This window comes from Haemorhous mexicanus, chromosome 38, assembly GCF_027477595.1.
Source record: "Haemorhous mexicanus isolate bHaeMex1 chromosome 38, bHaeMex1.pri, whole genome shotgun sequence".
NCBI lineage: Eukaryota > Metazoa > Chordata > Aves > Passeriformes > Fringillidae > Haemorhous > Haemorhous mexicanus.
In genome coordinates, this window is record NC_082378.1 from 52,018 (window position 1) to 79,069 (window position 27,052).

The 27,052-nt window shown below is 53.8% G+C and overlaps 1 protein-coding gene and 1 long non-coding RNA gene across 51 annotated transcripts in view; one reads left to right on the forward strand and one right to left on the reverse strand.

The window, feature by feature from the left end:
• The window catches only part of LOC132341309 (uncharacterized), a 31,994-nt gene extending 8,101 nt beyond the window's left edge, over positions 1-23,893 (forward strand). The window contains exons 2-3 of the long non-coding RNA XR_009490151.1: positions 5,663-5,693; positions 23,816-23,893. This is a non-coding gene — a long non-coding RNA (uncharacterized LOC132341309). The remainder of the gene's footprint in view (positions 1-5,662; positions 5,694-23,815) is intronic.
• LOC132341308 (E3 ubiquitin-protein ligase BRE1B-like) overlaps positions 1-27,018 on the reverse strand; it is a 67,801-nt gene extending 40,783 nt beyond the window's left edge. For 48 of the 50 annotated variants that reach the window (XM_059872764.1, XM_059872738.1, XM_059872762.1 and 45 more), the window contains exons 1-8: positions 26,956-27,018; positions 24,097-24,234; positions 17,394-17,561; positions 15,640-15,787; positions 13,443-13,592; positions 8,176-8,288; positions 6,980-7,126; positions 3,487-3,561 (exon numbers count right to left, since the gene is read on the reverse strand). In XM_059872764.1, coding sequence (XP_059728747.1) covers positions 3,487-3,561; positions 6,980-7,126; positions 8,176-8,288; positions 13,443-13,592; positions 15,640-15,787; positions 17,394-17,561; positions 24,097-24,228 — 933 coding nt within the window. In that variant the 5' untranslated portion in view covers positions 24,229-24,234; positions 26,956-27,018. Of the gene's footprint in view, positions 1-3,486; positions 3,562-6,979; positions 7,127-8,175; positions 8,289-13,442; positions 13,593-15,639; positions 15,788-17,393; positions 17,562-18,830; positions 18,849-20,702; positions 20,721-24,096; positions 24,235-26,955 lie in introns of all 50 variants that reach the window. The other 2 variants (XM_059872715.1, XM_059872711.1) reach the window with 2 other exon arrangements.
• Between the last annotated feature and the right edge of the window lie 34 nt (positions 27,019-27,052).

Consider the following 27,052-nt stretch of genomic DNA (forward strand, 5'->3'; position numbering starts at 1 on the left):
AATCCCTGGGATCCCAAAATTCCACAAATTCCACAAAATTCCCAAAAAAATCCCACAAAAAATCCCAAAATTTGACCCCAATCCATCCAAATCCCATCCAAGATCTGTCTCAAGTTCAGCATCTCAAACTGGGCACAAAGCACCCAAAAACACCAAAATTCACCCCAAAATTCCCTGGGATCCCAAAATTCCACAAATTCCCAAAATTACCACAAAAATTCCCACAAAAAATCCCCAAAAAATCCCACAAAAATTCCTACAAAAAATCCCAAAATTTGACCCCAATCCATCCAAATCCCACCCAAAATTAGACCCAAGTTCAGCATCTCAAACTGGGCACAGATGGACCAAAACCCCAAAATTCACCCCAAAATCCCCTGGGGTCCCAAAATTCCACAAATTCCTGAAAATTCCAAAAAAAATCCCACAAAAAAATCCCAAAATTTGACCCAAATCCATCCAAATCTCACCCAAAATTAGACCCAAGTTCAGCATCTCAAACTGGGCACAGACGGACTCAAAAACCACAAAATTCACCCCAAAATTCCCTGGGGTCCCAAAATTCCACAAATTCCCCAAAATTCCAAAAAAAATCCCACAAAAAATCCCAAAAAAATCCCAAAATTTGACCCAAATCCAACAAAATCTCCCCCAAAATCTGTCTCAAGTTCAGCATCTCAAACTGGGCACAAAGGGACCCAAAAATCCCCAAAATTCACCCCAAAATTCCCTGGGGTCCCAAAATTCCACAAAATCAAAAAATTCCCACAAAAAATCCCAAAAAAATCCCACAAAAATCCCAAAAAAATCCCACAAAAAATCCCAAAATTTGACCCAAATCCATCCAAATCCCACCCAAAATCTGTTCCAAGTTCAGCATCTCAAACTGGGCACAAACGGACCCAAAAACCCCAAAATTCACCCCAAAATTCCCTGGGGTCCCAAAATTCCAAAAATTCCCCAAAATTCCAAAAAAAATCCCAAAAAAATCCCAAAAAAATCCCACAAAAAATCCCAAAATTTGACCCAAATCCATCCAAATCCCACTCAAAATTAGACCCAAATTCAGCATCTCAAACTGGGCACAGAGCACCCAAAAACCCCAAAATTCACCCCAAAATTCCCTGGGATCCCAAAATTCCACAAATTCCCAAAATTCCAAAAAAAAATCCCACAAAAATCCCAAAATTTGACCCAAATCCATCCAAATCCCACCCAAAATTAGACCCAAGTTCAGCATCTCAAACTGGGCACAGAGCACCCAAAAACCCCAAAATTCACCCCAAAATTCACTGGGGTCCCAAAATTCCACAAAATCCCCAAAATTCCCAAAAAAATCCCCAAAAAATCCCACAAAAAATCCCAAAATTTGACCCAAATCCAATAAAACCTCCCCCCAAAATTAGACCCAAGTTCAGCATCTCAAACTGGGCACAAACGGACCCAAAAACCCCAAAATTCACCCCAAAATTCCACAAAATCCCAAAATTCCACAAAATCAAAAAATTCCCAAAAAAATCCCACAAAAAATCCCAAAATTTGACCCAAATCCAACAAAATCTCACCCAAAATTAGACCCAAGTTCAGCATCTCAAACTGGGCACAAATGACCCAAAAATCCCAAAATTCACCCCAAAATTCCCTGGGATCCCAAAATTCCACAAATTCCACAAAATTCCCAAAAAAATCCCACAAAAAATCCCACAAAAAATCCCAAAATTTGACCCAAATCCAACAAAATCCCACCCAAAATTAGACCCAAATTCAGCATCTCAAACTGGGCACAGAGCACCCAAAAACCCCAAAATTCACCCCAAAATTCCCTGGGAACCCATAATTCCACAAAATCCCCAAATTCCCAAAAATTTCCCAAAGTTTCCCAAAAACTCCCCAAAATTCCCCAAAATTCTCCCCAAAATTCCACAAAATTCCCAAAAATTCCCCAAAATTCTCCCAAAAATTCCCCCCAAAATCCCCAAATTCCCAAAATTTTCTAAAATTCTCCCAAAATTTCCACAAAATTCTCCCAAAAATTCCCAAAAATTTTCCCAAAAATTCCCAAAACTCTCCCAAAAGTTCCCAAAAATTCCCCAAAATTCCCAAAATTTCCAAAAATTCTCCTGAGAATTCCCCAAAATTTCCCCAAAATTCCCAAGAATTCCCCAAAATTCCCAAAAATCCGCAAAATTCTCAAAATTCTCCCAAAAATTCCCTAAAATTTTCCCAAAAATTCCAAAAAAATTCCCCAAATTTCTTTCCAAAATTCCCCAAAATTCTCCAAAAAATTCCCCAAAATTTCCCCAAAAATTCCCAAAAAATTCCCCAAAATTCTCCCAGAAATTCTCCCCAAAATTTCCCAAAACTCTCCCAAAAATTCTCCAAAATTCCCCCAAAATTCCCCAAAATTGCCCCAAAAATTCCTCAAAATTCCCAAATTCCCCCAAAGTCTCCCAAAAATTCTCCCAAAATTTCCCCAAAATTTCCAAAATTTCCCCAAAATTCCCAAAATTCCCCAAAAATCTCCCCAAAATTCCCAAAAATTTCTCAAAAATTCCCCAAAATTCCCCAAAAATTCCCCAAAGTTCTCTCAAAAATTCTCAAAAATCCCCCAAAATTCCCTAAAATCCTCCCAAAAATTCTCCCAGAAATCCTTAAAATTTCCAACATTCCCCAAAATTCCCAAAAATCCCCAAAATTCCCCCAAAAATCCCCCAAAATTCCCAAAAATCCCCCAAAAAATTCCCCAAAATTCTCCCAAAAATTCCCCAAAATTCTCCCAAAATTCCCCAAAAATTCTCCCAAAATATCCAAAGAATTCCCCAAAATTCTCCCAAAAATTCCCAAAATTTCCCCAAAATTCTCCCAAAAATCCCCAAAATTTCCCCAAAATTCACCAAAATTCTCCCAAAAATTCCCCAAAAATTCCCCCAAAGTTCCCCAAAATTCTCCCAAAATCCTCCAAATTCCCTAAAATCCTCCCAAAATTTCCCCAAAATTCTCCCAAAAATTTCCCCAAAAATCCCCTCAAATTCCCCCAAAAATTGCCCAAAATTCTCCCAAAAAATTCCCCAAATTCTCCCAAAAAATTACCCAAAATTCTCCCAAAAATTCCCAAAATTTCCCCAAAATTACCACAAAATTCCCCAAAAATTCTCCCAAAATATCCAAAGAATTCGCCAACATTTCCCCAAAAATTTCCCCAAAATTCTCCCAAAAATCCCCAAAAATTCCCCAAAATTCTCCCAAAATCCCCCAAATTCCCTAAAATCCTTCCAAAATTTCCCCAAAATTCTCCCAAAAATCCCCAATTTTCCCAAATTTCCCCCAAATTCTCCCAAAAATTCCCCCAAAAATCCCCCAAAATTCCCAAAATTCCCCAAAATCCCCCCAAAATTCCCCCAAAATCCCCCCCAAACCCCCCAACCCCCCCCCATCTCCCCCCCGAGTTCCGGAAGGTTCCGGCAGGTCCCCGGCCCCGCCCGGTACCTTCTGCACGCTGAGCGTGATCTGCCCCCCCTGGAAACCCCCGGAGCTGCCGGAGCCGTACGAGCCCGAGGTCAGCTGGGACAGGTGAGAGACACAACAGGGCACGGACAGGTGGGGGACAGGTGAGGGACAGGGGGGGGGACAGGTGGGACAGGTGGGGGACAGGGCAGGGACAGGTGAGGGACAGGTGTGGGGACAGGGGGGGGACAGGTGGGGGACAGGGGAGAGACAGGTGGGGGACAGGGGGGGGACAGGGGAGGGACAGGTGAGAGACAGGTGAGGGACAGGTGAGGGACAGGTGAGGGACAGGGGAGGGACAGGTGGGGGACAGGGGGGGGACAGGTGAGAGACAGGTGAGGGACAGGTGAGAGACAGGGGAGGGACAGGGGAGGGACAGGTGGGGGACAGGTGAGAGACAGGTGAGGGACAGGTGGGGGACAGGTGGGGGACAGGTGAGGGACAGGGGGGGGACAGGGGAGGGACAGGTGAGGGGACAGGTGGGGACAGGTGAGGGACAGGGGGGGACAGGTGAGGGGACAGGGGAGGGACAGGTGGGGGACAGGGGAGAGACAGGTGAGGGACAGGGGAGAGACAGGTGAGAGACAGGGGAGGGACAGGTGAGGGACAGGTGGGGGACAGGTGGGGGACAGGTGAGGGACACGTGGGGGACAGGTGGGGGACAGGTGGGGGACAGGGGAGGGACAGGGGAGGGACAGGTGAGAGACAGGGGAGAGACAGGTGAGGGACAGGTGAGGGACAGGTGAGGGACAGGGGAGGGACAGGTGAGGGACAGGTGGGGGACAGGTGAGGGAAAGGGGAGGGACAGGGGAGGGACAGGTGGGAGGGGACAGGTGGGGGACAGGTGGGGGACAGGTGGGGGACAGGGGGGGGACAGGTGGGGGACAGGGGAGAGACAGGGGAGGGACAGGTGAGACAGGTGAGACAGGTGGGGGACAGGTGGGGGACAGGGGAGGGACAGGTGGGGGACAGGGGAGAGACAGGTGAGACAGGTGGGGGACAGGTGGGGGACAGGTGAGGGACAGGGGAGGGACAGGTACGGGACAGGTGAGGGACAGGTGGGGGACAGGGGAGGGGACAGGTGAGACAGGTGAGAGACAGGTGGGGGACAGGTGAGGGACAGGTGGGGGACAGGGGAGAGACAGGTGAGACAGGTGAGAGACAGGTGGGGGACAGGGGAGGGACAGGGGAGGGACAGGGGAGAGACAGGTGAGGGACAGGTGAGAGACAGGTGAGGGACAGGTGAGGGACAGGGGAGGGACAGGTGAGGGACAGGGGAGAGACAGGTGAGAGACAGGTGGGGGACAGGTGAGGGACAGGTGAGGGACAGGTGAGGGACAGGTGAGGGACGGGGGGGGACAGGTGAGGGACAGGTGAGGGACGGGGGGGGACAGGGGGGGGACAGGGGAGGGACAGGGGAGAGACAGGTGAGGGACAGGTGGGACAGGTGGGACAGGGGAGGGACAGGTGGGGGACAGGTGAGGGGACAGGGGAGGGACAGGTGAGAGACAGGGGAGAGACAGGTGAGAGGCAGGTGAGGGACAGGTGGGACAGGTGGGGGACAGGTGAGGGACAGGTGAGGGACAGGTGAGAGACAGGTGAGAGACAGGTGAGGGACAGGTGAGGGACAGGGGAGGGACAGGTGAGGGACAGGTGAGGGACAGGTGAGGGACAGGGGAGAGACAGGTGAGACAGGTGAGACAGGTGAGAGACAGGTGAAAGACAGGTGAGGGACAGGTGGGGGACAGGTGAGGGACAGGTGAGGGACAGGTGAGGGACAGGGGAGAGACAGGTGGGGGACAGGTGGGGGACAGGGGAGAGACAGGTGAGACAGGTGAGAGACAGGTGAGAGAGGTGAGAGACAGGTGAGGGACAGGTGGGGGACAGGTGAGGGACAGGTGGGCGACAGGTGAGGGACAGGGGAGGGACAGGGGAGGGACAAGAAAGAGAGATGAGATCCAGGTGAGAGATAAGACATAAGAGGGGCACAGGTGAGACACAGCAGACACCTGGGCACACCTGGGCACACCTGGGCACACCTGGGCACACCTGGGCACACCTGGGCACACCTGAGTTCAGGTGTAGCTGCTCCAGGGCCTCGGCCAGGTGTCTGTGCAGGTACCCCTGGGGCCACTTGTGATCGTTTGGGTAACCAAAGGTGCCCCCAGGTGTGCCCAGGTGTATCTCAGGTGTGCCCAGGAGTCTCAGGTGTGCCCAGGTGTATCACAGATGTATCCCAGATATACCCCAGGTGTGCCCAGGTGTATCACAGATGTATCCCAGATATACCCCAGGTGTGCCCAGGTGTATCCAGGTGTGCCCAGGTGTATCCCAGGTGCCCCCAGGTGTGCCCAGCTGTGCCCAGGTGTGCCCAAGTGTATCTGAGGTGTGCCCAGGTGCGCCCACGTGTGCCCAGGTGCCCCCAGGAATGCCCAGGTGTACCCCAGGTGTATCCCAAGTGCCCCCAGGTGTAAGCCAGGTGTGCTCAGTTGCCCCCAGCTGTGCCCAGGTGTACCCCAGGTGTGCCCAGGTGTACCCCAGGTGTGCCCAGGTGTATCCCAGATGTACCCAGCTGTGCCCAGGTGTATCCTAGGTGTACCCTAGGTGTCCCCAGGTGTACCCCAGATGTGGCCATGTATAACTCAGGAGTGCCCAGGTATATCCCAGCTGTGCCCAGGTGTGCCCAGGTACCCCCAGTGTACCCCAGGTGTGCCCAGGTGTATCCCAGGTGTACCCAGGTGTGCCCAGGTGTACCCCAGGTGTGCCCAGGTGCCCCCAGCTGTACCCCAGGTGTACCCCAGGTGTTCCCAGGTGCCCCCAGTGTACCCCAGGTGTGCCCAGGTGCCCCCAGGTGTACCCCAGGTGTACCCCAGGTGTTCCCAGGTGCCCCCAGTGTACCCCAGGTGTACCCCAGGTGTATCCCAGTGTAGCCCAGGTGTGCCCAGGAGTACCCCAGGTGTGCCCCAGGTGTGCCCCAGGTGTGCCCAGGTGCCCCCAGTGTAGCCCAGGTGTGCCCAGGTGCCCCCAGCTGTACCCCAGGTGTATCCCAGGTGCCCCCAGTGTACCCCAGGTGTGCCCAGGTGCCCCCAGGTGTACCCAGGTGTACCCCAGGTGCCCCCAGGTGTACCCCACGTGCCCCCAGGTGCCCCCAGGTGTACCCAGGTGTGCCCAGGTGTGCCCAGGTGTGCCCAGGTGCCCCCAGTGTACCCCAGGTGTGCTCAGGTGCCCCCAGTGTACCCCAGGTGTGCCCAGGTGTGCCCAGGTGTACCCAGGTGTACCCCAGGTGTGCCCAGGTGTGCCCAGGTGTGCCCAGGTGTACCCAGGTGTACCCCAGGTGTGCCCAGGTGTGCCCAGGTGTATCCCACTGTACCCCAGGTGTACCCAGGTGTGCCCAGGTGCCCCCAGTGTACCCCAGGTGTGCCCCAGGTGTGCCCAGGTGTGCCCAGGTGCGCCCAGGTGTGCCCAGGTGCGGTACCTGCTCCAGCGCCTCGGCCAGGTGTCTGTCCAGGCGCCCCTCGCGCTTGCGCAGCTTGGCGCTGTCCCACTGCAGCCCCTCCAGCGTGGTGCCCATCTCCAGAACCTTCGTCTCCGCCGAGGTGGCCTTGTCCTGCAGCTCCGCCAGCTGGGACAGGTGAGACAGACAGGTGAGACAGGTGAGAGACAGGTGAGAGACAGGTGAGACAGGTGAGAGAGACAGGTGAGAGACAGGTGAGACAGGTGAGAGACAGGTGAGAGACAGGTGAGAGACAGGGGAGAGACAGGTGAGAGACAGGTGAGACAGGTGAGGGACAGGTGAGAGACAGGTGAGGGACAGGTGAGAGACAGGGGAGGGACAGGGGAGAGACAGGGGAGGGACAGGGGAGAGGTGGGACAAGTGAGACAGGTGACACACAGGTGCGACGTAACAGATGACACAGGTGAGGTACAGATGACACAGGTGAGACAGGTGGGACAAATGACACAGGTGGCACACAGGTGTGACAGGTGACATAGGTGAGACAAGTGGCACAGGTGACATAGGTGTGACAGGTGGCACAGGTGAGACAGGTGGCACAGGTGACATAGATGTGACATCTGGCACAGGTGAGACAGGTGGCACAGGTGACATAGGTGTGACAGGTGACATAGGTGAGACAGGTGGCACAGGTGACATAGGTGTGACAGGTGACATAGGTGAGACAGGTGGCACAGGTGACATAGGTGTGACAGGTAACACAAGTGACACAGGTGACACAGGTGACATAGGTGTGACAGGTGACACAGGTGTGACATGTGACACAGGTGACACAGGTGGCACTCAGGTGACCCCCCAGGTACCTCCAGGGCCTCCCTCTGGTGTTTCTGGTGCAGGTGCTGGGGCAGGGCAGGGACAGGTGACACAGGTAAGGACACAGGTGAGCACACAGGTGACACACAGGTAAGGACACAGGTGTGACATGTGACACAGGTGACACAGAGATGACACTCAGGTGGCACTCAGGTGTGTCCCAGGTACCTCCAGGGCCTCCCTCTGGTGTTTCTGGTGCAGGTGCTGGGGCAGAGCAGGGACAGGTGACACAGGTAAGGACACAGGTGAGCACACAGGTGACACACAGCTAAGGACACAGGTGTGACATGTGACACAGGTGACACAGAGGTGACACAGGTGGCACTCAGGTGTGTCCCAGGTACCTCCAGGGCCTCCCTCTGGTGTTTCTGGTGCAGGTGCAGCGTCAGCTCCTGCAGCCGCCGGTGCTCCCGCAGCAGCTCCCGCAGCAGCTCCCGGCCCGGCTCCGCCAGCTCCGCTGCAACCCCCATAGCGCCCAAAATCAGCCAAAATCACCCCAAAATCAGCCAAAATCAGCCCAAAAACACCCCAAAATCACCCAAAATCAGCCAAAATCAGCCCAAAAACACCCCAAAATCACCCCAAAATCAGCCAAAATCAGCCCAAACTCACCCCAAAATCACCCCAAAATCAGCCAAAATCAGCCCAAAATCAGCCCAAAATCAGCCAAATCAGCCCAAAATCAGCCAAAATCAGCCCAAAATCAGCCCCAAATGAGCCAAAATCAGCCCTAAATCACCCCAAAATCAGCCCAAAATCACCCAAAATCACCCCAAAATCAGCCCAAATCTGCCCAAAATCAGCCCAAATCAACCAAAAACAGCCCAAAATCAGCCAAAATCAGGCAAAATCACCCCAAAATCAGCCAAAATCTGTCCAAAATCAGCCAAAATCAGCCCAAAATCAGCCAAAATCTGCCCAAAATCAGTCAAAATCAGCCCAAAATCAGCCAAAATCAGCCCAAAATCAGCCAAAATCAGCCAAATCACCCCAAATCAGCCAAAATCAGCCAAATCACCCCAAATCAGCTAAAATCAGCCCAAAATCAGCAAAAATCAGGCAAAATCACACAAAAATCAGCCAAATCAGCCCAAACTCAGCCATAATCACCCCAAAATCAGCCCAAATCACCCAAAATCAGCCAAAATCACCCCAAAACCACCCAAAATCACCCCAAAACCACCCAAATCACCCCAAAATCAGACAAAATCACCCCAAATCAGCCCAAATCAGCCAAAACCAGCCCAAATCAGCCGATATCACCCCAAAATCACCCCAAAATCAGCAAAAATTCCAGAATTGTAAAATCCCAAAAATCCCAGAAAATTCCCAAAAATTCCCAGGAAAAAACCCCAAAATTCCACAAAAACCCCAAAAATTTGCACAAAATCCAACAAAAAAAGACTCGGAATTCCATGAAAATCTCACCCAAAATTCAGCCAAAACTCCCCAAAAAATCACCATAAAAAACAGCAATAATCCCAAAATTGTCAAATCCCAAAAATCCCAGAAAATTCACTCAAAATTCCCAGGAAAAAAGCCCCAAAATCCCACAAAAAATCCCCCCAAAAAATCCCACAAAATCCAACAAAAAACACCCAAAATTTGTCTCGAGTTTCACCCAAAATTTCTCCAAAACTCCCCAAAAAAATCACTCCAAAATCACCAAAAATCCCAGAAAATTCCCAAGAAATTCCCAGGAAAAAAAAACCAAAATTCCACAAAAATCCCGAAAAATTTGCACAAAACTCAACAAAAAAGACTCAAAATTCCTCACAAATTTCACCCAAAATTTCTCCAAAACTCCCCAAAAAATCACCTAAAAATCACCAAAAATCCCAAATTAACCAAAGCCCAGAATTCCCAAAAAATCCCTAAAAATTCCCAGGGAAAAAAAAACCAAATTCCACAAAAATCCCGAAAAATTTGCACAAAATCCAACAAAAAAAGACCCAAAATTTTATCAAGATCCGACCCAAAATTCCTCCAAAATCAGGAATTCACAAAAAGCCCAAAAGCCTCAAAATTTCACCCAAAATTTCACAGAAATTCCCAATAAAAAAGCCCAAAAATCTCCCCAGAAAAGCCCCAAATTTGCAGAAAATCCACCCAAAAAAAGCCCCAAAATTCACCCAAAATTTCTCCAAAATTCCACCAAAATCAGAAATTTTTAAAAGCCCCAAAATCCCCAAAATTCCACCCAAAATTCCCCCAAAAAATCCCAACAAAAATGCCCAAAATTCCCACCAAAATTGCCCAAAATTGCAGAAAATCCACCCAAAAAAAGCCCCAAAATTCACCCAAAACTTCTCAAAAAATTCCACCAAAAATTCTCCAAAATTCCTCCAAAATCAGAAATTCCCAAAAACCCCAAAATCCCCAAAATTCCACCCAAAATTCCACAGAAATTCCCAACAAAAAAGCCCAAAAATCCACCCAGAAAAGCCCCAAAATTGCAGAAAATCCATCCAAAAAAGCCCCAAAATTGCAGAAAATCCACCCAAAAAAGCCCCAAAATTGCAGAAAATCCACCCAAAAAAAGCCCCAAAATTGCAGAAAAATCCACCCAAAAAAGCCCCAAAATTGCAGAAAATCCACCCAAAAAAGCCCCAAAATTGCAGAAATTCCACCCAAAAAAGCCCCAAAATTGCAGAAAATCCACCCAAAAAAGCCCCAAAATTGCAGGAATTCCACCCAAAAAAGCCCCAAAATTGCAGAAAATCCACCCAAAAAAGCCCCAAAATTGCAGAAAATCCACCCAAAAAAGCCCCAAAATTGCAGGAATTCCACCCAAAAAAGCCCCAAAATTGCAGAAAATCCACCCAAAAAAGCCCCAAAATTGCAGAAAATCCACCCAAAAAAAGCCCCAAAATTGCAGAAATTCCACCCAAAAAAAAGCCCCAAAATTCACCCAAAACTTCTCCAAAAATTCCACCAAAAATTCTCCAAAATTCCACGAAAATCAGAAATTCCCAAAAGCCCCAAAATCCCCAAAATTTCACCCAAAATTTCACAGAAATTCCCAACAAAAATGCCCCAAAATCCACCCAAAAAAGCCCCAAAATTGCAGAAAATCCACCCAAAAAAAGCCCCAAAATTCACCCAAAATTCCTCCAAAATTCCACCAAAACCAAGAATTCTCAAAAGCCCCAAAATACCAGAAAATTCCACCCAAAATTCCCCCAAAAATTCCCACCAAAAATGTCCAAAATTCCACCCAAAATTGCCCAAAATTGCAGAAAATCCACCCAAAAAAAGCCCCAAAATTCACCCAAAACTTCTCAAAAATTCCACCAAAAATTCTCCAAAATTCCTCCAAAATCAGAAATTCTCAAAAGCCCCAAAATCCCCAAAATTTCACAGAAATTCCCAACAAAAATGCCCAAAAATCTCCCCAGAAAAGCCCCAAATTTGCAGAAAATCCACCCAAAAAAAGCCCCAAAATTCAACAAAAATCAGAAATTCTCAAAAGCCCCAAAATCCCCAAAATTCCACCCAAAATTCCACAAAAAATCCCAACAAAAAAGCCCAAAAATCTCCCCAGAAAAGCCCCAAATTTGCAGAAAATCCACCCAAAAAAAGCCCCAAAATTGCAGAAATTCCACCCAAAAAAAGCCCCAAAATTGCAGAAAATCCACCCAAAAAAGCCCCAAATTTGCAGAAAATCTCCCCAAAAAAAGCCCCAAAATTGCAGAAAATCCACCCAAAAAAAGCCCCAAAATTGCAGAAATTCCACCCAAAAAAGCCCCAAATTTGCAGAAAATCTCCCCAAAAAAAGCCCCAAAATTGCAGAAAATCCACCCAAAAAAAGCCCCAAAATTGCAGAAAATCCACCCAAAAAAAGCCCCAAAATTGCAGAAATTCCACCCAAAAAAACCCCAAAATTGCAGAAAATCCACCCAAAAAAGCCCCAAAATTGCAGAAAATCCATCCAAAAAAAGCCCCAAAATTGCAGAAATTCCACCCAAAAAAAGCCCCAAAATTGCAGAAAATCCACCCAAAAAAAGCCCCAAAATTCAACAAAAATCTGAAATTCTCAAAAGCCCCAAAATCTCCAAAATTTCACCCAAAATTCCACAGAAATTCCCAACAAAAATGCCCAAAAATCCACCCAAAAATTGCCCAAAATTGCAGAAATTCCACCCAAAAAAAGCCCCAAAATTGCAGAAAATCCACCCAAAAAAGCCCCAAAATTGCAGAAAATCCACCCAAAAAAGCCCCAAAATTGCAGAAAATCCACCCAAAAAAGCCCCAAAATTCCCCCAAAATCAGGAATTCCCCAAAATGCCCCAAATTCCCCCCAAAATTGCCAAGAAAAAAAAGCCCCAAAGTCCCCAGGAATTCCCACAAAGTCGCCCAAAATCTGCCCCGGGTCGGCTTTAACCCCCCAGGTGTGCCCAGGTGTGTCCCAGGTGTGCCCAGGTGCCCCCAGGTGTGCCCAGGTGTGCCCAGGTGTGCCCAGGTGTGCCCAGGTGAGCCCCAGGTGTATCCCAGGTGTGCCCAGCTGTGCCCAGGTGTGCCCAGGTGAGCCCCAGGTGTATCCCAGGTGTGCCCAGGTGTGCCCAGGTGTGCCCAGGTGTGCCCCAGGTGTGCTCAGGTGTGCCCAGGTGTATCCCAGGTGTGCCCAGGTGTGCCCCAGGTGTGTCCCAGGTGTGCCCAGGTGTGTCCCAGGTGTGCCCAGGTGTGCCCCAGGTGCCCCCAGGTGTGTCCCAGGTGTGTCCAGGTGTACCCAGGTGTGCCCAGGTGTGTCCCAGGTGTGTCCCAGGTGTCCCCAGGTGTGCCCAGCTGTGCCCAGGTGTGCCCCAGGTGTGCCCAGCTTTACCCCAGGTGTGCCCAGGTGTGCCCCAGGTGTGCCCAGGTGTGCCCAGCTGTGCCCAGGTGTGCCCGGAACTCACGGCAGGCGCTCAGGTGCCCCCCCAGGTGGTGCAGCCCCCTCTGGACCCGGCCCAGGTGCCCCCAGGTGTGCCCAGGTGTACCCAGGTGTGTTCAAGTGTGTCCCAGGTGTGCCCAGGTGTGCGCAGGTGTATCTCAGGTGTGCCCAAGTGTACCCCAGGTGTATCCCAAGTGCCCCCAGGTGTGCCCAGGTGTATTTAACCCTCCCCAGGTGCCCCCAACTGTACCCCAGGTGTGCCAGGTGTGCCCAGGTGTATCTCAGGTGCGCCCAGGTGCCCCGAGGTGTGCCCAGGTGCCCCCAGGTGTGCCCAGCTGTGCCCAGGTATGCCCAGGTGTGTTTAATCATGCCCAGGTGTGCCCAGGTGTGCCCAGCTGTACCCCAGGTGTGCCCAAGTGTATCTCAGGTGCCCCCAGGTGCCCCCAGGTGCCCCAAGGTGTGCCCAGGTGTGCCCAGGTGTGTCCAGGTGTGCCCAGGTGTGTCCCAGCTGTACCCCAGGTGCCCCCAGGTGTACCCAGGTGTACCCCAGCTGTGCCCAGGTGCCCCCAGGTGCCCCCAGGTGTGCCCAGGTGTGCCCAGGTGTGCCCAGGTGTACCCCAGGTGTGCCCAAGTGTATCTCAGGTGCCCCCAGGTGCCCCCAGCTGTGCCCAGGTGCCCCCAGGTGTGCCCAGGTGTGCCCCCAGGTGTGCCCAGGTGTGCCCAGGTGTGCCCGGTACTCACGGCGGGCGCTCAGGTGCCCCCCCAGGTGGTGCAGCCCCCTCTGGACCCGGCCCAGGGCCCCGCCCAGCCTGGCCACGGCCTCGGGGGCGAAGCTCAGCCGGGGCGGGGGAGGGGCGGCGGCCACGCCCTCCTCGGGCCCCGCCCACGGCTCTGCAAACCGGCAAAGATTCGGTTATGCTAATGAGGGGCGGGCTATGCAAATGAGAAGGGGAAATTCCCTCCCAAAAACGCCACGAAATCCCCCAAAATCCAAAATTTCGACCCCAAAATCCCAAATTTTGACCCCAAAAATCCCCAAAATCCCAAATTTCCTCCCCAAAGTTTCAAATTTCGACCCCAAAAATCCCCAAAATCCCAAATTTCCTCCCCAAAATTCCAAATTTCCTCCCCAAAGTTTCAAATTTCAACACCAAAAATCCCCAAAATCCCAAATTTCCTCCCCAAAATCCCAAATTTCCCCCCAAAATCCCAAATTTCCTCCCCAAAAGCCCAAATTTCGACCCCAAAATTATAAATTTCGACCCCAAAATCCCAAATTTTGACCCCAAAAATCCCCAAAATCCCAAATTTCGACCCCAAAAATCCCCCAAATCCCAAATTTCCCCCCAAAATTCCAAATTTCGACCCCAAAATCCCAAAATTTCAACCCCAAAAATCCCCAAAATCCCAAATTTCACCCCCAAAATCCCAAATATCCTCCCCAAAATCCCGAATTTCCCCCCAAAATCCCAAATTTCCCCCCCGAAATTCCAAATTTTGACCCCAAAATCCCAAATTTCAACCCCAAAAATCACCAAAATCACAAATTTCCTCCCCAAAAACCCAAATTTCGACCCCAAAATCCCTAATCTCCCCCCCAAAATTCCAAATTTCCCCCCCAAAATTCCAAATTTCGACCCCAAAATCCCAAATTTTGACCCCAAAAATGCCCCAAAATCCCAAATTTCCTCCCCAAAATCCCAAATTTTGACCCCAAAATTCCAAATTTCACCCCCAAAATCCCAAATTTCCCCCAAAATCCCAAATTTCGACCCCAAAATTCCAAATTTCACCCCAAAATCCCAAATTTCGACCCCAAAAATCCCAAAATCCCAAATTTCCCCCCAAAATCCCAAATTTCCCCCCAAAATGCCCCAAAATCCCAAATCTCGACCCCAAAATTCCAAAATTTTGACCCTAAAATCCCAAATTTTGACCCCAAAAATGCCCCAAAATCCCAAATTTCCTCCCCAAAATTCCAAATTTCCTCCCCAAAATCCCAAATTTCCTCCCCAAAATCCCAAATTTTGACCCCAAAATTCCAAATTTCACCCCCAAAATCCCGAATTTCCTCCTCAAAATCCCCAAATTTCACCCCAAAAAGTCCCCAAATTCCCAAATTTCCCCCCAAAATTTTCAAATTTCCCCCAAAAATCCCCAAAATTCCCCAATTTCCACCCCAAAATCCCCAAATTTCCCCCCAAACCCTCCAAAAAATCCCCAAAATCCCCAAATTTCACCCCAAAATCCCCAAATTTCCCCCCAAAATTCCCAAATTTCCCCCCAAAAAGTTCCCAAATTCCCAAATTTCCCCCCAAAATCCCCAAGATTCCCAAATTTCCACCCCAAAATTCTTCCCAAAATTCCCAAATTTCCCCCTAAAATCCCCCAAATTTCCCCAAAATCCCCATATTTCTCCCTAAAATCCCCAAATTTCTCCCCAAAATCCCCAAATTTCTCCCAAAAATCCCCAAATTTCCCCCCAAAAAGTCCCCAAATTCCCAAATTTACCCCTAAAATCCCCCAAATTTCCCAAATTTCCCCCAAAATTTTCAAATTTCCCCCAAAAATCCCCAAAATTCCCCAATTTCCACCCCAAAATCCCCAAAATTCTTCCCAAAATCCCAAATTTCCCCCAAAATTCCCGAATTTCCCCCTTAAAATCCCCCAAATTTCCCCAAAAAACCCCAAATTCCGCCCAAAATCCCCAAATTTCCCCCCAAAAATTCCCAAATTCCCCCCAAAATCCCCAAATTTCCCCCTAAAATCCCCAAAAATCCCCAAATTCTGCCCAAAATCCCCAAATTTCCCCCCAAAGTCCCCAAATTTCCCCCAAAATCCCCAAATTTCCCCCCAAAATCCCCAAATTCCCCCCAAATTTCCCCAAAATGCCCCAAAATCCCATTTTTTCCCCCCAAAGTTCCCCTCCCCCGCTCACCTCTCCTCTCGGGCTCCCCGGGGGGGTTCGGGGGGGGCTCGGGGGGGTCCCCGGGGGGGTCCCCGGGGGGCGGGGCCAAGGCCCCTCCCCCACCCTCGGCCCCGCCCCCGTCGCAGCGGCGCAGCAGGGCCTGGACCTCCGAGTCCAGCTGGGGGGGAAAGGGTTAAAAACGGCCCCAAAATCCCCAAAATTCACCCAAGAATGACCCAAAATTGACCCCAAATCTACTGGGGAGGAAAGGGTTAAAAACGGCCCCAAAAACCCCAAAATTGACCCAAAATTGACCCAAAATCCACTGGGAGGGAAAGGGTTAAAAATGACCCAAAAAACCCCAAAATTGACTCAAAAATGACCCAAAATCCACTGGGGGGAAAGGGTTAAAAACAGCCCAAAAAACCCCAAAATTGCCCCAATTTTGGTCCTTCCAGCCCCGTTTTTACCTGTCCCAGGTGTGCCCAGGTGTGCCCAGGCGAGTCTCACCTGTCCCAGGTGTGCCCAGGTGTGCCCAGGTGTGCCCAGGCGAGTCTCACCTGTCCCAGGTGTGCCCAGGTGTGCCCAGGTGTGCCCAGGCGAGTCTCACCTGTCCCAGGTGTGCCCAGGTGTGCCCAGGCGAGTCTCACCTGTCCCAGGTGTGCCCAGGTGTGCCCAGGCGAGTCTCACCTGTCCCAGGTGTGCCCAGGTGTGCCCAGGTGTGCCCAGGTGAGTCTCACCTGTCCCAGGTGTGCCCAGGTGTGCCCAGGCGAGTCTCACCTGTCCCAGGTATGCCCAGGTGTGCCCAGGTGTGCCCAGGTGAGCCCAGGTGAGTCTCACCTGTCCCAGGTGTACCCAGGTGTGCCCAGGTGTGCCCAGGTGTGCCCAGCTGTGATTTTAGTGCCCAGAACCCCAATTTGGGTCCTTTTAACCCTGGGCTTTTTGCATTTCACCCACCCCAGGTGTGCCCAGGTGTGCCAAGGTGAGTCTCACCTGTCCCAGGTGTGCCCAGGTGTGCCCAGAACCCCAATTTCGGTCCCTTTAACCCCATTTTTTCTGGGTTTCACCTGCCCCAGGTGTGCCCAGGTGAGTCTCACCTGTGCCCAGAATCACCTGGGTGTCCCTGACCCCATTCCAGGCGTGCCCAGGTGTGCCCAGGTGTGCCCAGAACCCAAATTTGGGCCCTTTTAACCCCATTTTTTCTGGGTTTCACCCTCCCCAGGTGTGCCCAGGTGTGCCCACGTGTGCCCAGGTGAGTCTCACCTGTCCCAGGTGTGATTTTAGAGCTCAGAACCCCAATTTGGGTCCCTTTAACCCCATTTTTTCTGGGTTTCACCCGCCCCAGGTGTGCCCAGGTGTGCCCAGGTGCGCCCAGGTGAGTCTCACCTGTCCCAGGTGTGGTTTTAGTGCCCAGAACCCCAATTTGGGCCCTTTTAACCCCACTTTTTCTGGCTTTCACCTGCCCCAGGTGCACCCAGGTGTGCCCAGGTGTGCCCAGGTGTGCCCAGGTGAGTCTCACCTGTCCCAGGTGTGCCCAGGTGTGGTTTTAGTGCCCAGAACCCCAATTTCGATCCTTTTAACCCCATCTTTTTAGGCTTTCACCTGCCCCAGGTGTGCCCCGGTGTGCCCAGGTGTGCTCAGGTGAGTCTCACTTGTGCCCAGGTGAGTCTCACCTGTCCCAGGTGTGATTTTAGTGCCCAGAACCCCAATTTGGGTCCCTTTAACCCCATTTTTTCTGGGTTTCCCCCTCCCCAGGTGTGCCCAGGCGTGCCCAGGTGCGTTACCTGTGCCCAGAAGCGGTTGACCAGGTGCAGCGTGGCGTCGTCGGTGGCCTGGCGCTTCTCGAGCTTCTCGATGCGCTCGCGGAGCTCGTCCTCGCACACCTGGCGCTGCTCCAGCCGCTCGGCCAGCTTCTTGTTCCGGAACTGCAGCACCTTGACGTCCATCTCCTCCTGTGCAGGTGAGACAGGTGAGACAGGTGAGACAGGTGAGACAGGTGAGACACAGACAGGTGAGACAGGTGAGACAGGTGAGACACAGACAGGTGAGACAGGTGAGACACAGCTTCTTGTTCCGGAACTGCAGCACCTTGACGTCCATCTCCTTCTGTGCAGGTGAGACAGGTGAGACACAGACAGGTGAGACAGGTGAGACAGGTGAGACAGGTGAGACACAGACAGGTGAGACAGGTGAGACACAGACAGGTGAGACAGGTGAGACAGGTCAGACACAGCTTCTTGTTCCGGAACTGCAGCACCTTGACATCCATCTCCTCCTGCGCAGGTGAGATACAGGTGAGACAGGTGTGACAGGTGAGACACAGACAGGTGAGACAGGTGAGACACAGACAGGTGAGACACAGACAGGTGAGACAGGTGGGACACAGACAGGTGAGACAGGTGAGACACAGACAGGTGAGACACAGACAGGTGAGACAGGTGAGACAGGTGTGACACAGACAGGTGAGACAGGTGAGACACAGACAGGTGAGACAGGTGAGACACAGCTTCTTGTTCCGGAACTGCAGCACCTTGACATCCATCTCCTCCTGCACAGGTGAGACAGGTGAGACAGGCGAGACACAGACAGGTGAGACACAGACAGGTGAGACAGGTGAGACACAGACAGGTGAGACACAGACAGGTGAGACACAGACAGGTGAGACAGGTGAGACACAGACAGGTGAGACAGGTGAGACACAGACAGGTGAGACAGACAGGTGAGACAGGTGAGACAGGTGAGACAGACAGGTGAGACACAGACAGGTGAGACACAGACAGGTGAGACACAGACAGGTGAGACAGGTGAGACACAGACAGGTGAGACAGGTGAGACAGGTGAGACACAGACAGGTGAGACAGGTGAGACAGGTGAGACACAGCTTCTTGTTCCGGAACTGCAGCACCTTGACGTCCATCTCCTCCTGTGCAGGTGAGACAGGTGAGACAGGTGAGACACAGACAGGTGAGACACAGACAGGTGAGACACAGACAGGTGAGACAGGTGAGACACAGACAGGTGAGACAGGTGAGACAGGTGAGACACAGACAGGTGAGACACAGACAGGTGAGACAGAGACAGGTGAGACAGGTGAGACACAGACAGGTGAGACACAGACAGGTGAGACAGGTGAGACACAGACAGGTGAGACACAGACAGGTGAGACAGGTGAGACAGGTGAGACAGGTGAAACACAGCTTCTTGTTCCGGAACTGCAGCACCTTGACATCCATCTCCTCCTGCACAGGTGAGACAGGTGAGACACAGACAGGTGAGACACAGCCAGGTGAGACAGGTGAGACAGGTGAGACACAGACAGGTGAGACAGGTGAGACACAGACAGGTGAGACAGGTGAGACAGGTGAGACACAGACAGGTGAGACAGGTGAGACACAGACAGGTGAGACACAGACAGGTGAGACAGGTGAGACAGGTGGGACACAGACAGGTGAGACACAGACAGGTGAGACAGGTGAGACAGGTGAGACACAGCTTCTTGTTCCGGAACTGCAGCACCTTGACATCCATCTCCTCCTGTGCAGGTGAGACACAGACAGGTGAGACACAGACAGGTGAGACAGGTGAGACACAGACAGGTGAGACACAGACAGGTGAGACAGGTGAGACAGGTGAGACACAGCTTCTTGTTCCGGAACTGCAGCACCTTGACATCCATCTCCTCCTGCACAGGTGAGACAGGTGAGACACAGACAGGTGAGACAGACAGGTGAGACACAGACAGGTGAGACAGGTGAGACAGGTGTGACAGACAGGTGAGACAGGTGAGACACAGACAGGTGAGACAGGTGAGACAGGTGAGACACAGACAGGTGAGACAGGTGAGACACACGTGAGACAGGTGAGACACAGACAGGTGAGACAGGTGAGACACAGACAGGTGAGACAGGTCAGACACAGCTTCTTGTTCCGGAACTGCAGCACCTTGACGTCCATCTCCTCCTGTGCAGGTGAGACACAGACAGGTGAGACACAGACAGGTGAGACAGGTGAGACACAGACAGGTGAGACAGGTGAGACAGGTGAGACAGGTGAGACACAGACAGGTGAGACAGGTGAGACAGGTGAGACACAGACAGGTGAGACAGGTGAGACACAGACAGGTGAGACAGGTGAGACAGGTGAGACAGGTGAGACACAGACAGGTGAGACAGGTGAGACACAGACAGGTGAGACACAGACAGGTGAGACACAGACAGGTGAGACAGGTGAGACAGGTGAGACAGGTGAGACACAGACAGGTGAGACACAGACAGGTGAGACAGGTGAGACAGGTGAGACAGGTGAGACACAGACAGGTGAGACAGGTGAGACAGGTGAGACAGGTGAGACACAGACAGGTGAGACAGGTGAGACACAGACAGGTGAGACACAGACAGGTGAGACACAGACAGGTGAGACAGGTGAGACAGGTGAGACACAGACAGGTGAGACAGGTGTGACACAGACAGGTGAGACAGGTGAGACACAGACAAGTGAGATAAGTGAGACAGGTGAGACACAGACAGGTGAGACAGGTGAGACAAGTGAGACACAGACAGGTGAGACAGGTGAGACAGGTGAGACACAGCTTCTTGTTCCGGAACTGCAGCACCTTGACGTCCATCTCCTCCTGTGCAGGTGAGACAGGTGAGACAGGTGAGACAGGTGAGACACAGACAGGTGAGACACAGACAGGTGAGACAGGTGAGACAGGTGAGACAGCTTCTTGTTCCGGAACTGCAGCACCTTGACGTCCATCTCCTCCTGTGCAGGTGAGACAGGTGAGACACAGACAGGTGAGACAGGTGAGACACAGACAGGTGAGACAGGTGAGACACAGACAGGTGCGACAAGTGAGACAGGTGAGACAGGTGAGACACAGCTTCTTGTTCCGGAACTGCAGCACCTTGACGTCCATCTCCTCCTGTGCAGGTGAGCAAACAGGTGAGACACAGACAGGTGAGACAGGTGAGACACAGACAGGTGAGACACAGACAGGTGAGACAGGTGAGACAGGTGAGACAGGTGAGACACAGACAGGTGAGACAGGTGAGACAGGTGAGACACAGCTTCTTGTTCCGGAACTGCAGCACCTTGACATCCATCTCCTCCTGTGCAGGTGAGCAAACAGGTGAGACACAGACAGGTGAGACACAGACAGGTGAGACACAGACAGGTGAGACAGGTGAGACAGGTGAGACACAGACAGGTGAGACAGGTGAGACAGGTGAGACACAGACAGGTCAGACAAGTGAGACACAGACAGGTGAGACAGGTGAGACACGTGAGAGAGGTGAGACAGGAGAGACAGGTGGGACACAGACAGGTGAGACAGGTGAGGGTCAGCCAGGTGAGACAGGTCAGAGTCAGCCAGGTGAGACAGGTCAGGGTCAGCCAGGTGAGACAGGTCAGAGTCAGCCAGGTGAGACAGGTCAGGGTCAGCCAGGTGAGACAGGTGAGGGTCAGCCAGGTGAGACAGGTCAGGGTCAGCCAGGTGAGACACAGCCAGGTGAGACAGGTCAGGGTCAGCCAGGTGAGACAGGTGAGACAGGTGAGGGTCAGCCAGGTGAGACAGGTCAGGGTCAGCCAGGTGAGACAGGTGAGACACAGCCAGGTGAGACGGGTGAGGGTCAGCCAGGTGAGACACAGACAGGTGAGACAGGTCAGGGTCAGCCAGGTGAGACAGGTGAGGGTCAGCCAGGTGAGACAGGTGAGGGTCAGCCAGGTGAGACAGGTGAGACAGGTGACACAGGTGTGACACAGACAGGTGAGACAGGTGAGGGTCAGCCAGGTGAGACAGGTCAGGGTCAGCCAGGTGAGACAGGTCAGGGTCAGCCAGGTGAGACAGGTGAGACAGGTCAGGGTCAGCCAGGTGAGACAGGTGAGGGTCAGCCAGGTGAGACAGGTCAGGGTCAGCCAGGTGAGACAGGTGAGGGTCAGCCAGGTGAGACAGGTCAGGGTCAGCCAGGTGAGACAGGTCAGGGTCAGCCAGGTGAGACACAGACAGGTGAGACAGGTGAGGGTCAGCCAGGTGAGACAGGTGAGGGTCAGCCAGGTGAGACAGGTGAGGGTCAGCCAGGTGAGACACAGACAGGTGAGACAGGTGAGGGTCAGCCAGGTGAGACAGGTGAGACAGGTGAGACACAGCCAGGTGAGACAGGTCAGGGTCAGCCAGGTGAGACAGGTCAGGGTCAGCCAGGTGAGACGGGTCAGGGTCAGCCAGGTGAGACGGGTCAGGGTCAGCCAGGTGAGACAGGTGAGGGTCAGCCAGGTGAGACAGGTGAGACAGGTGAGGGTCAGCCAGGTGAGACAGGTCAGGGTCAGACAGGTGAGACAGGCCAGGGTCAGCCAGGTCAGCCAGGTGAGACAGGTGAGGGTCAGCCAGGTGAGACAGGTGAGGGTCAGCCAGGTGAGACGGGTCAGGGTCAGCCAGGTGAGACAGGTCAGGGTCAGCCAGGTGAGACAGGTGAGGCTCAGCCAGGTGAGACACAGGTGATGCAGCTTCTTGTTCCGGACCTGCAGAATCTCCACGTCCGTCTCCTCCTGCCCAGGTGAGGCGACTGTGCCCAGGTGGGGTTAACCCTGCCCAGGTGCCCCCAGGTGCCCCCAGGTGTGCCCAGGTGTGCCCAGGTGCCCCCAGGTGCCCCCAGGTGTGCCCAGGTGTGCCCAGGTGCCACCAGGTGTGCCCAGGTGTGCCCAGGTGTGCCGCTCACCGTGGAGGAGATGCCCCCCAGGCGCAGGGGCTCAATCAGGGTGGGGTTTAACCCCCCCAGGTGTGCCCAGGTGTATCCCAGGTGTGCCCAGGTGTATCCCAGATGTATCCCAGGTGCCCCCAGGTGTGCCCAGGTGTGCCCAGGTGTGCCCAGGTGCCCCCAGGTGCCCCCAGGTGTGCCCAGGTGTGCCCAGGTGCCCCCAGGTGTGCCCAGGTGTGCCGCTCACCGTGGAGGAGATGCCCCCCAGGCGCAGGGGCTCGATCAGGGTGGGGTTTAACCCCCCCAGGTGTGTTTAACCCTGCCCAGGTGTGCCCAGGTGTGCCCAGGTGTATCCCAGGTGCCCCCAGGTGTGCCCAGGTGTGTCGCTCACCGTGGAGGAGATGCCCCCCAGGCGCAGGGGCTCGATCAGGGTGGGGTTTAACCCCCCCAGGTGTATCCCAGGTGTATCCCAGGTGTGCCCAGGTGTGTTTAACCCTGCCCAGGTGTGCCCAGGTGCCCCCAGGTGTGCCGCTCACCGTGGAGGAGATGCCCCCCAGGCGCAGGGGCTCGATCTGGGTGGGGTTTCACCCCCCCAGGTGTATCCCAGGTGTGTTTAACCCCCCCAGGTGTATCCCAGGTGCCCCCAGGTGCCCCCAGGTGTATCCCAGGTGTGCCCAGGTGTGCCCAGGTGTGCCCAGGTGCCCCCAGGTGTATCCCAGGTGTGCCCAGGTGTGCCCAGGTGTGCCGCTCACCGTGGAGGAGATGCCCCCCCAGGCGCAGGGGCTCGATCAGGGTGGGGTTTAACCCCCCCAGGTGGGCCCAGGTGTGCCCAGGTGCCCCCAGGTGTATCCCAGGTGCCCCCAGGTGTGCCCAGGTGCCCCCAGGTGTGCCCAGGTGTGGAGGAGATGCCCCCCAGGCGCAGGGGCTCGATCAGGGTGGGGTTTAACCCCCCCAGGTGTGTTTAACCCTGCCCAGGTGTGCCCAGGTGTGCCCAGGTGTGCCGCTCACCGTGGAGGAGATGCCCCCCAGGCGCAGGGGCTCGATCAGGGTGGGGTTTAACCCCCCCAGGTGTATCCCAGATGTATCCCAGGTGTGCCCAGGTGTGCCCAGGTGTATCCCAGGTGCCCCCAGGTGTGCCCAGGTGTGCCGCTCACCGTGGAGGAGATGCCCCCCAGGCGCAGGGGCTCGATCTGGGTGGGGTTTAACCCCCCCCAGGTGTATCCCAGGTGTATCCCAGGTGTGCCCAGGTGTGCCCAGGTGCGCCCAGGTGTGCCCAGGTGTGCCCAGGTGTGCCCAGGTGTGCCGCTCACCGTGGAGGAGATGCCCCCGAGGCGCAGGGGCTCGATCAGGGTGGGGTTTAACCCCCTCAGGTGTATCCCAGGTGTGCCCAGGTGTGCCCAGGTGTGCCGCTCACCGTGGAGGAGATGCCCCCCAGGCGCAGGGGCTCGATCAGGGTGGGGTTTAACCCCCCAGGTGTGCCCAGGTGTGCCCAGGTGTATCCCAGGTGCCCCCAGGTGTATCCCAGGTGTGCCCAGGTGCCCCCAGGTGTGCCCAGGTGAGCCCAAGTGTATCCCAGGTGTATCCCAGGTGTGTTTAACCCTGCCCAGGTGCCCCCAGGTGTATCCCAGGTGTGCCCAGGTGTGCCCAGGTGTGCCACTCACCGTGGAGGAGATGCCCCCCAGGCGCAGGGGCTCGATCAGGGTGGGGTTTAACCCCCCCAGGTGTATCCCAGGTGTGCCCAGGTGCCCCCAGGTGTGCCCAGGTGTGCCCAGGTGTGCCCAGGTGTGTCGCTCACCGTGGAGGAGATGCCCCCCAGGCGCAGGGGCTCGATCAGCGTCGTCGGCGGCTGCTCCTCGCGGGGGGGTCTCTTCTCGGGGGGGCCCCCCCCGGCCTCGGGGGGTCCCCGCTTGGCCCCGACCCCCGCCATGGACACCTGGGGGCACAGGTGAGGGGGTGGGGGGCACAGGTGAGGATTTGGGGGGCACAGGTGAGGATTTGGGGGGGATTTGGGGGGATTTTGGGGGGATTTTGGGGGGATTTTTGGGGATTTTGGGGGTCCCTGCTTGGCCCTGACCCCCGCCAAGGACACCTGGGGGGGACAGGTGAGGATTTGGGGGGCACAGGTGAGGATTTGGGGGGCACAGGTGAGGATTTGGGGGGGATTTGGGGGGATTTTGGGGGGATTTTGGGGGGATTTTTGGGGATTTTGGGGGTCCCTGCTTGGCCCTGACCCCCGCCAAGGACACCTGGGGGGGACAGGTGAGGATTTGGGGGGCACAGGTGAGGATTTGGGGGGCACAGGTGAGGATTTGGGGGACACAGGTGAGGGTTTGGGGGGGATTTCGGGGGATTTTTGGGGATTTTGGGGGTTCCCGCTTGGCCCCAACCCCCATCAAGGACACCTGGGGGGGACACGTGAAGATTTGGGGGGCACAGGTGAGGAGCTGGGGGGGATTTTTGGGGATTTTGGGGGTCCCCACTTGGCCCTGACCCCCACCATGGACACCTGGGGGGCACAGGTGAGGATTTGGGGGGGACAGGTGAGGATTTGGGGGGCACAGGTGAGGATTTGGGGAGCACAGGTGAGGGTTTGGGGGGGATTTGGGGGGATTTTGGGGGGATTTTTGGGGATTTTGGGGGGTCCCCACTTGGCCATAACCCTCATCATGGACACCTGGGGGGCACAGGTGAGGATTTGGGGGGCACAGGTGAGGGTTTGGAGGGGATTTGGGGGGATTTGGGGGGATTTTGGGGGGATTTTTGGGGATTTTGGGGGTCCCCACTTGGCCCCGACCCCCACCAAGGACACCTGGGGGGGACAGGTGAGGATTTGGGGGGCACAGGTGAGGATTTGGGGGGGACAGGTGAGGAGCTGGGGGGGATTTGGGGGGATTTTGGGGGGATTTAAGGGGATTTTGGGGGTCCTCACTTGGCCCTGACCCCCACCAAGGACACCTGGGGGGGACAGGTGAGGGTTTGGGGGGCACAGGTGAGGATTTGGGGGGCACAGGTGAGGATTTGGGGGGGACAGGTGAGGATTTGGGGGGCACAGGTGAGAATTTGGGGGGGACAGGTGAGGATTTGGGGTGGTTTGGGGGGGATTTCAGGTGATTTTGGGGGGATTTCAGGTGATTTTTGGAGAATTTGGGGGGTCCCGTGGGGTTGGGGGATTTTGGGGGGATTTTGGGGGGATTTTTGGGGATTTTGGGGGGTCCCCACTTGACCCCCAACCCCCACCGTGGACACCTGGGGGGGACAGGTGAGGGTCTGGGGGTCCTGGGGGGGATTTCAGGGGATTTTTAGAAATTTGGGGGAGATTTGGGGGGTCCTGAGGGGGTTTTGAGGGGGCTGGGGGAGATTTTGGGGGGATTTAGGAGAATTTTGGGGGGATTTAAGGGGATTTGGGGTAATTTTGGGAGGATCTGGGAAATTTTGGGGGGAATTTTGAGGGGTCTTGAGGGGGATTTGGGTGGATTTTGGGGGGTTTTGGGAGCACTTTGGGGGTCCTGGGGGGATTTTGGGGGGATTTCAGGGGATTTTGGGGGCATTTAAGGGGATTTTTAGACGATTTGAGGGGGAATTTGGGGGGTCCTGGGGGGTCTGAGAAATATTTAAGGGGATTTGGGGGAGATTTAGGGGAATTTTGGGGGGTTCTGGGGGGATTTTGGGGGAGTTTAGAAGAAATTGGGGGAATTTTGGGGGGATTTGAGGCGATTTTGGGGAGATTTTAGGGGATTTAGGGAAATTAGGGAGAATTAGGGGTAATTTTGAGGAATTTTTGGGGGTCCTGAGAGGGTTTTGAGGGGTCTGAGGGGGATTTGAGGGGGATTTGGGGGGGAATTGGGTGGATTTTGCAAATTTTAAGATGAATGACGGCAAAAATTGGAGTTTTCTGAGTTCTTTTTAGAGGCTCTGGGGGTTTTTAAAGAGAATTTCGGGGAATTTTCAGGGAGCTTGAGGGTCTGGGGGAGCCTTTTTGGTTTTCTGGGGGATTTTGGGAGAGGATATTGAAAATTTGGGGGATTTTTGGGAAGGATTGAGGGATTTTGAGGTAAAAAAAAAGGAAAATTTGGGGATGTTTGCGATGTGAGGGGGGGGATCCCAGGACGGGAATTTGGGGAAGATTTTGGAATATCCGACAGAAATTTCGGATATTTCTTGATATATTTCGGAAGACTTAGGAGAAAATTTGGAGGATTTGGGGAAGATTTTTGAGGATTTGGGGAAATTCCCGAGGATTCTGAGGAAATTTCGGAGCATTTGGGGCTGCCGGGAGCCTCGGGAGAGAGATTTGATCGCTCCAGCAACGAAATTTTGGGGGAATTCGGGTTTTTTTTAACGACAAAGTGACCTGAGCGTCACGAGATGGAACTGAGGGGATCAGGGGAAGGAATTTGGGGCATTTTGGGCGAAATTCCTGCGATTTTCGGCCCTTTCAGAGCTCGGCGCCGCCTGAGGCGCCAAAATGGCGGCCTGAGGGAACCGTGAGGGGCGAGCGCGGGAACGGCGCCTCGGAAAGGGCCGGGAAGGCTCCGGGGGGTTCCGGGGGTGGTTCCGAAGGGATTTGGGGCTGTTTTGGGTCGATTTTCAGCGATTTTGGGGCTTTTTTGGGGTTTTTTTGAAGGGCCCTTCCCGCCCCCCCCTCAGAGCTCACCGGAGCCGGCGCCGCCGTCAGCGCCCCCTAGCGGCGCGGCGGCACGGCGTGCGCACAGGCCACGCCCACCGCCAACACCGATTGGCTGACTACCCAT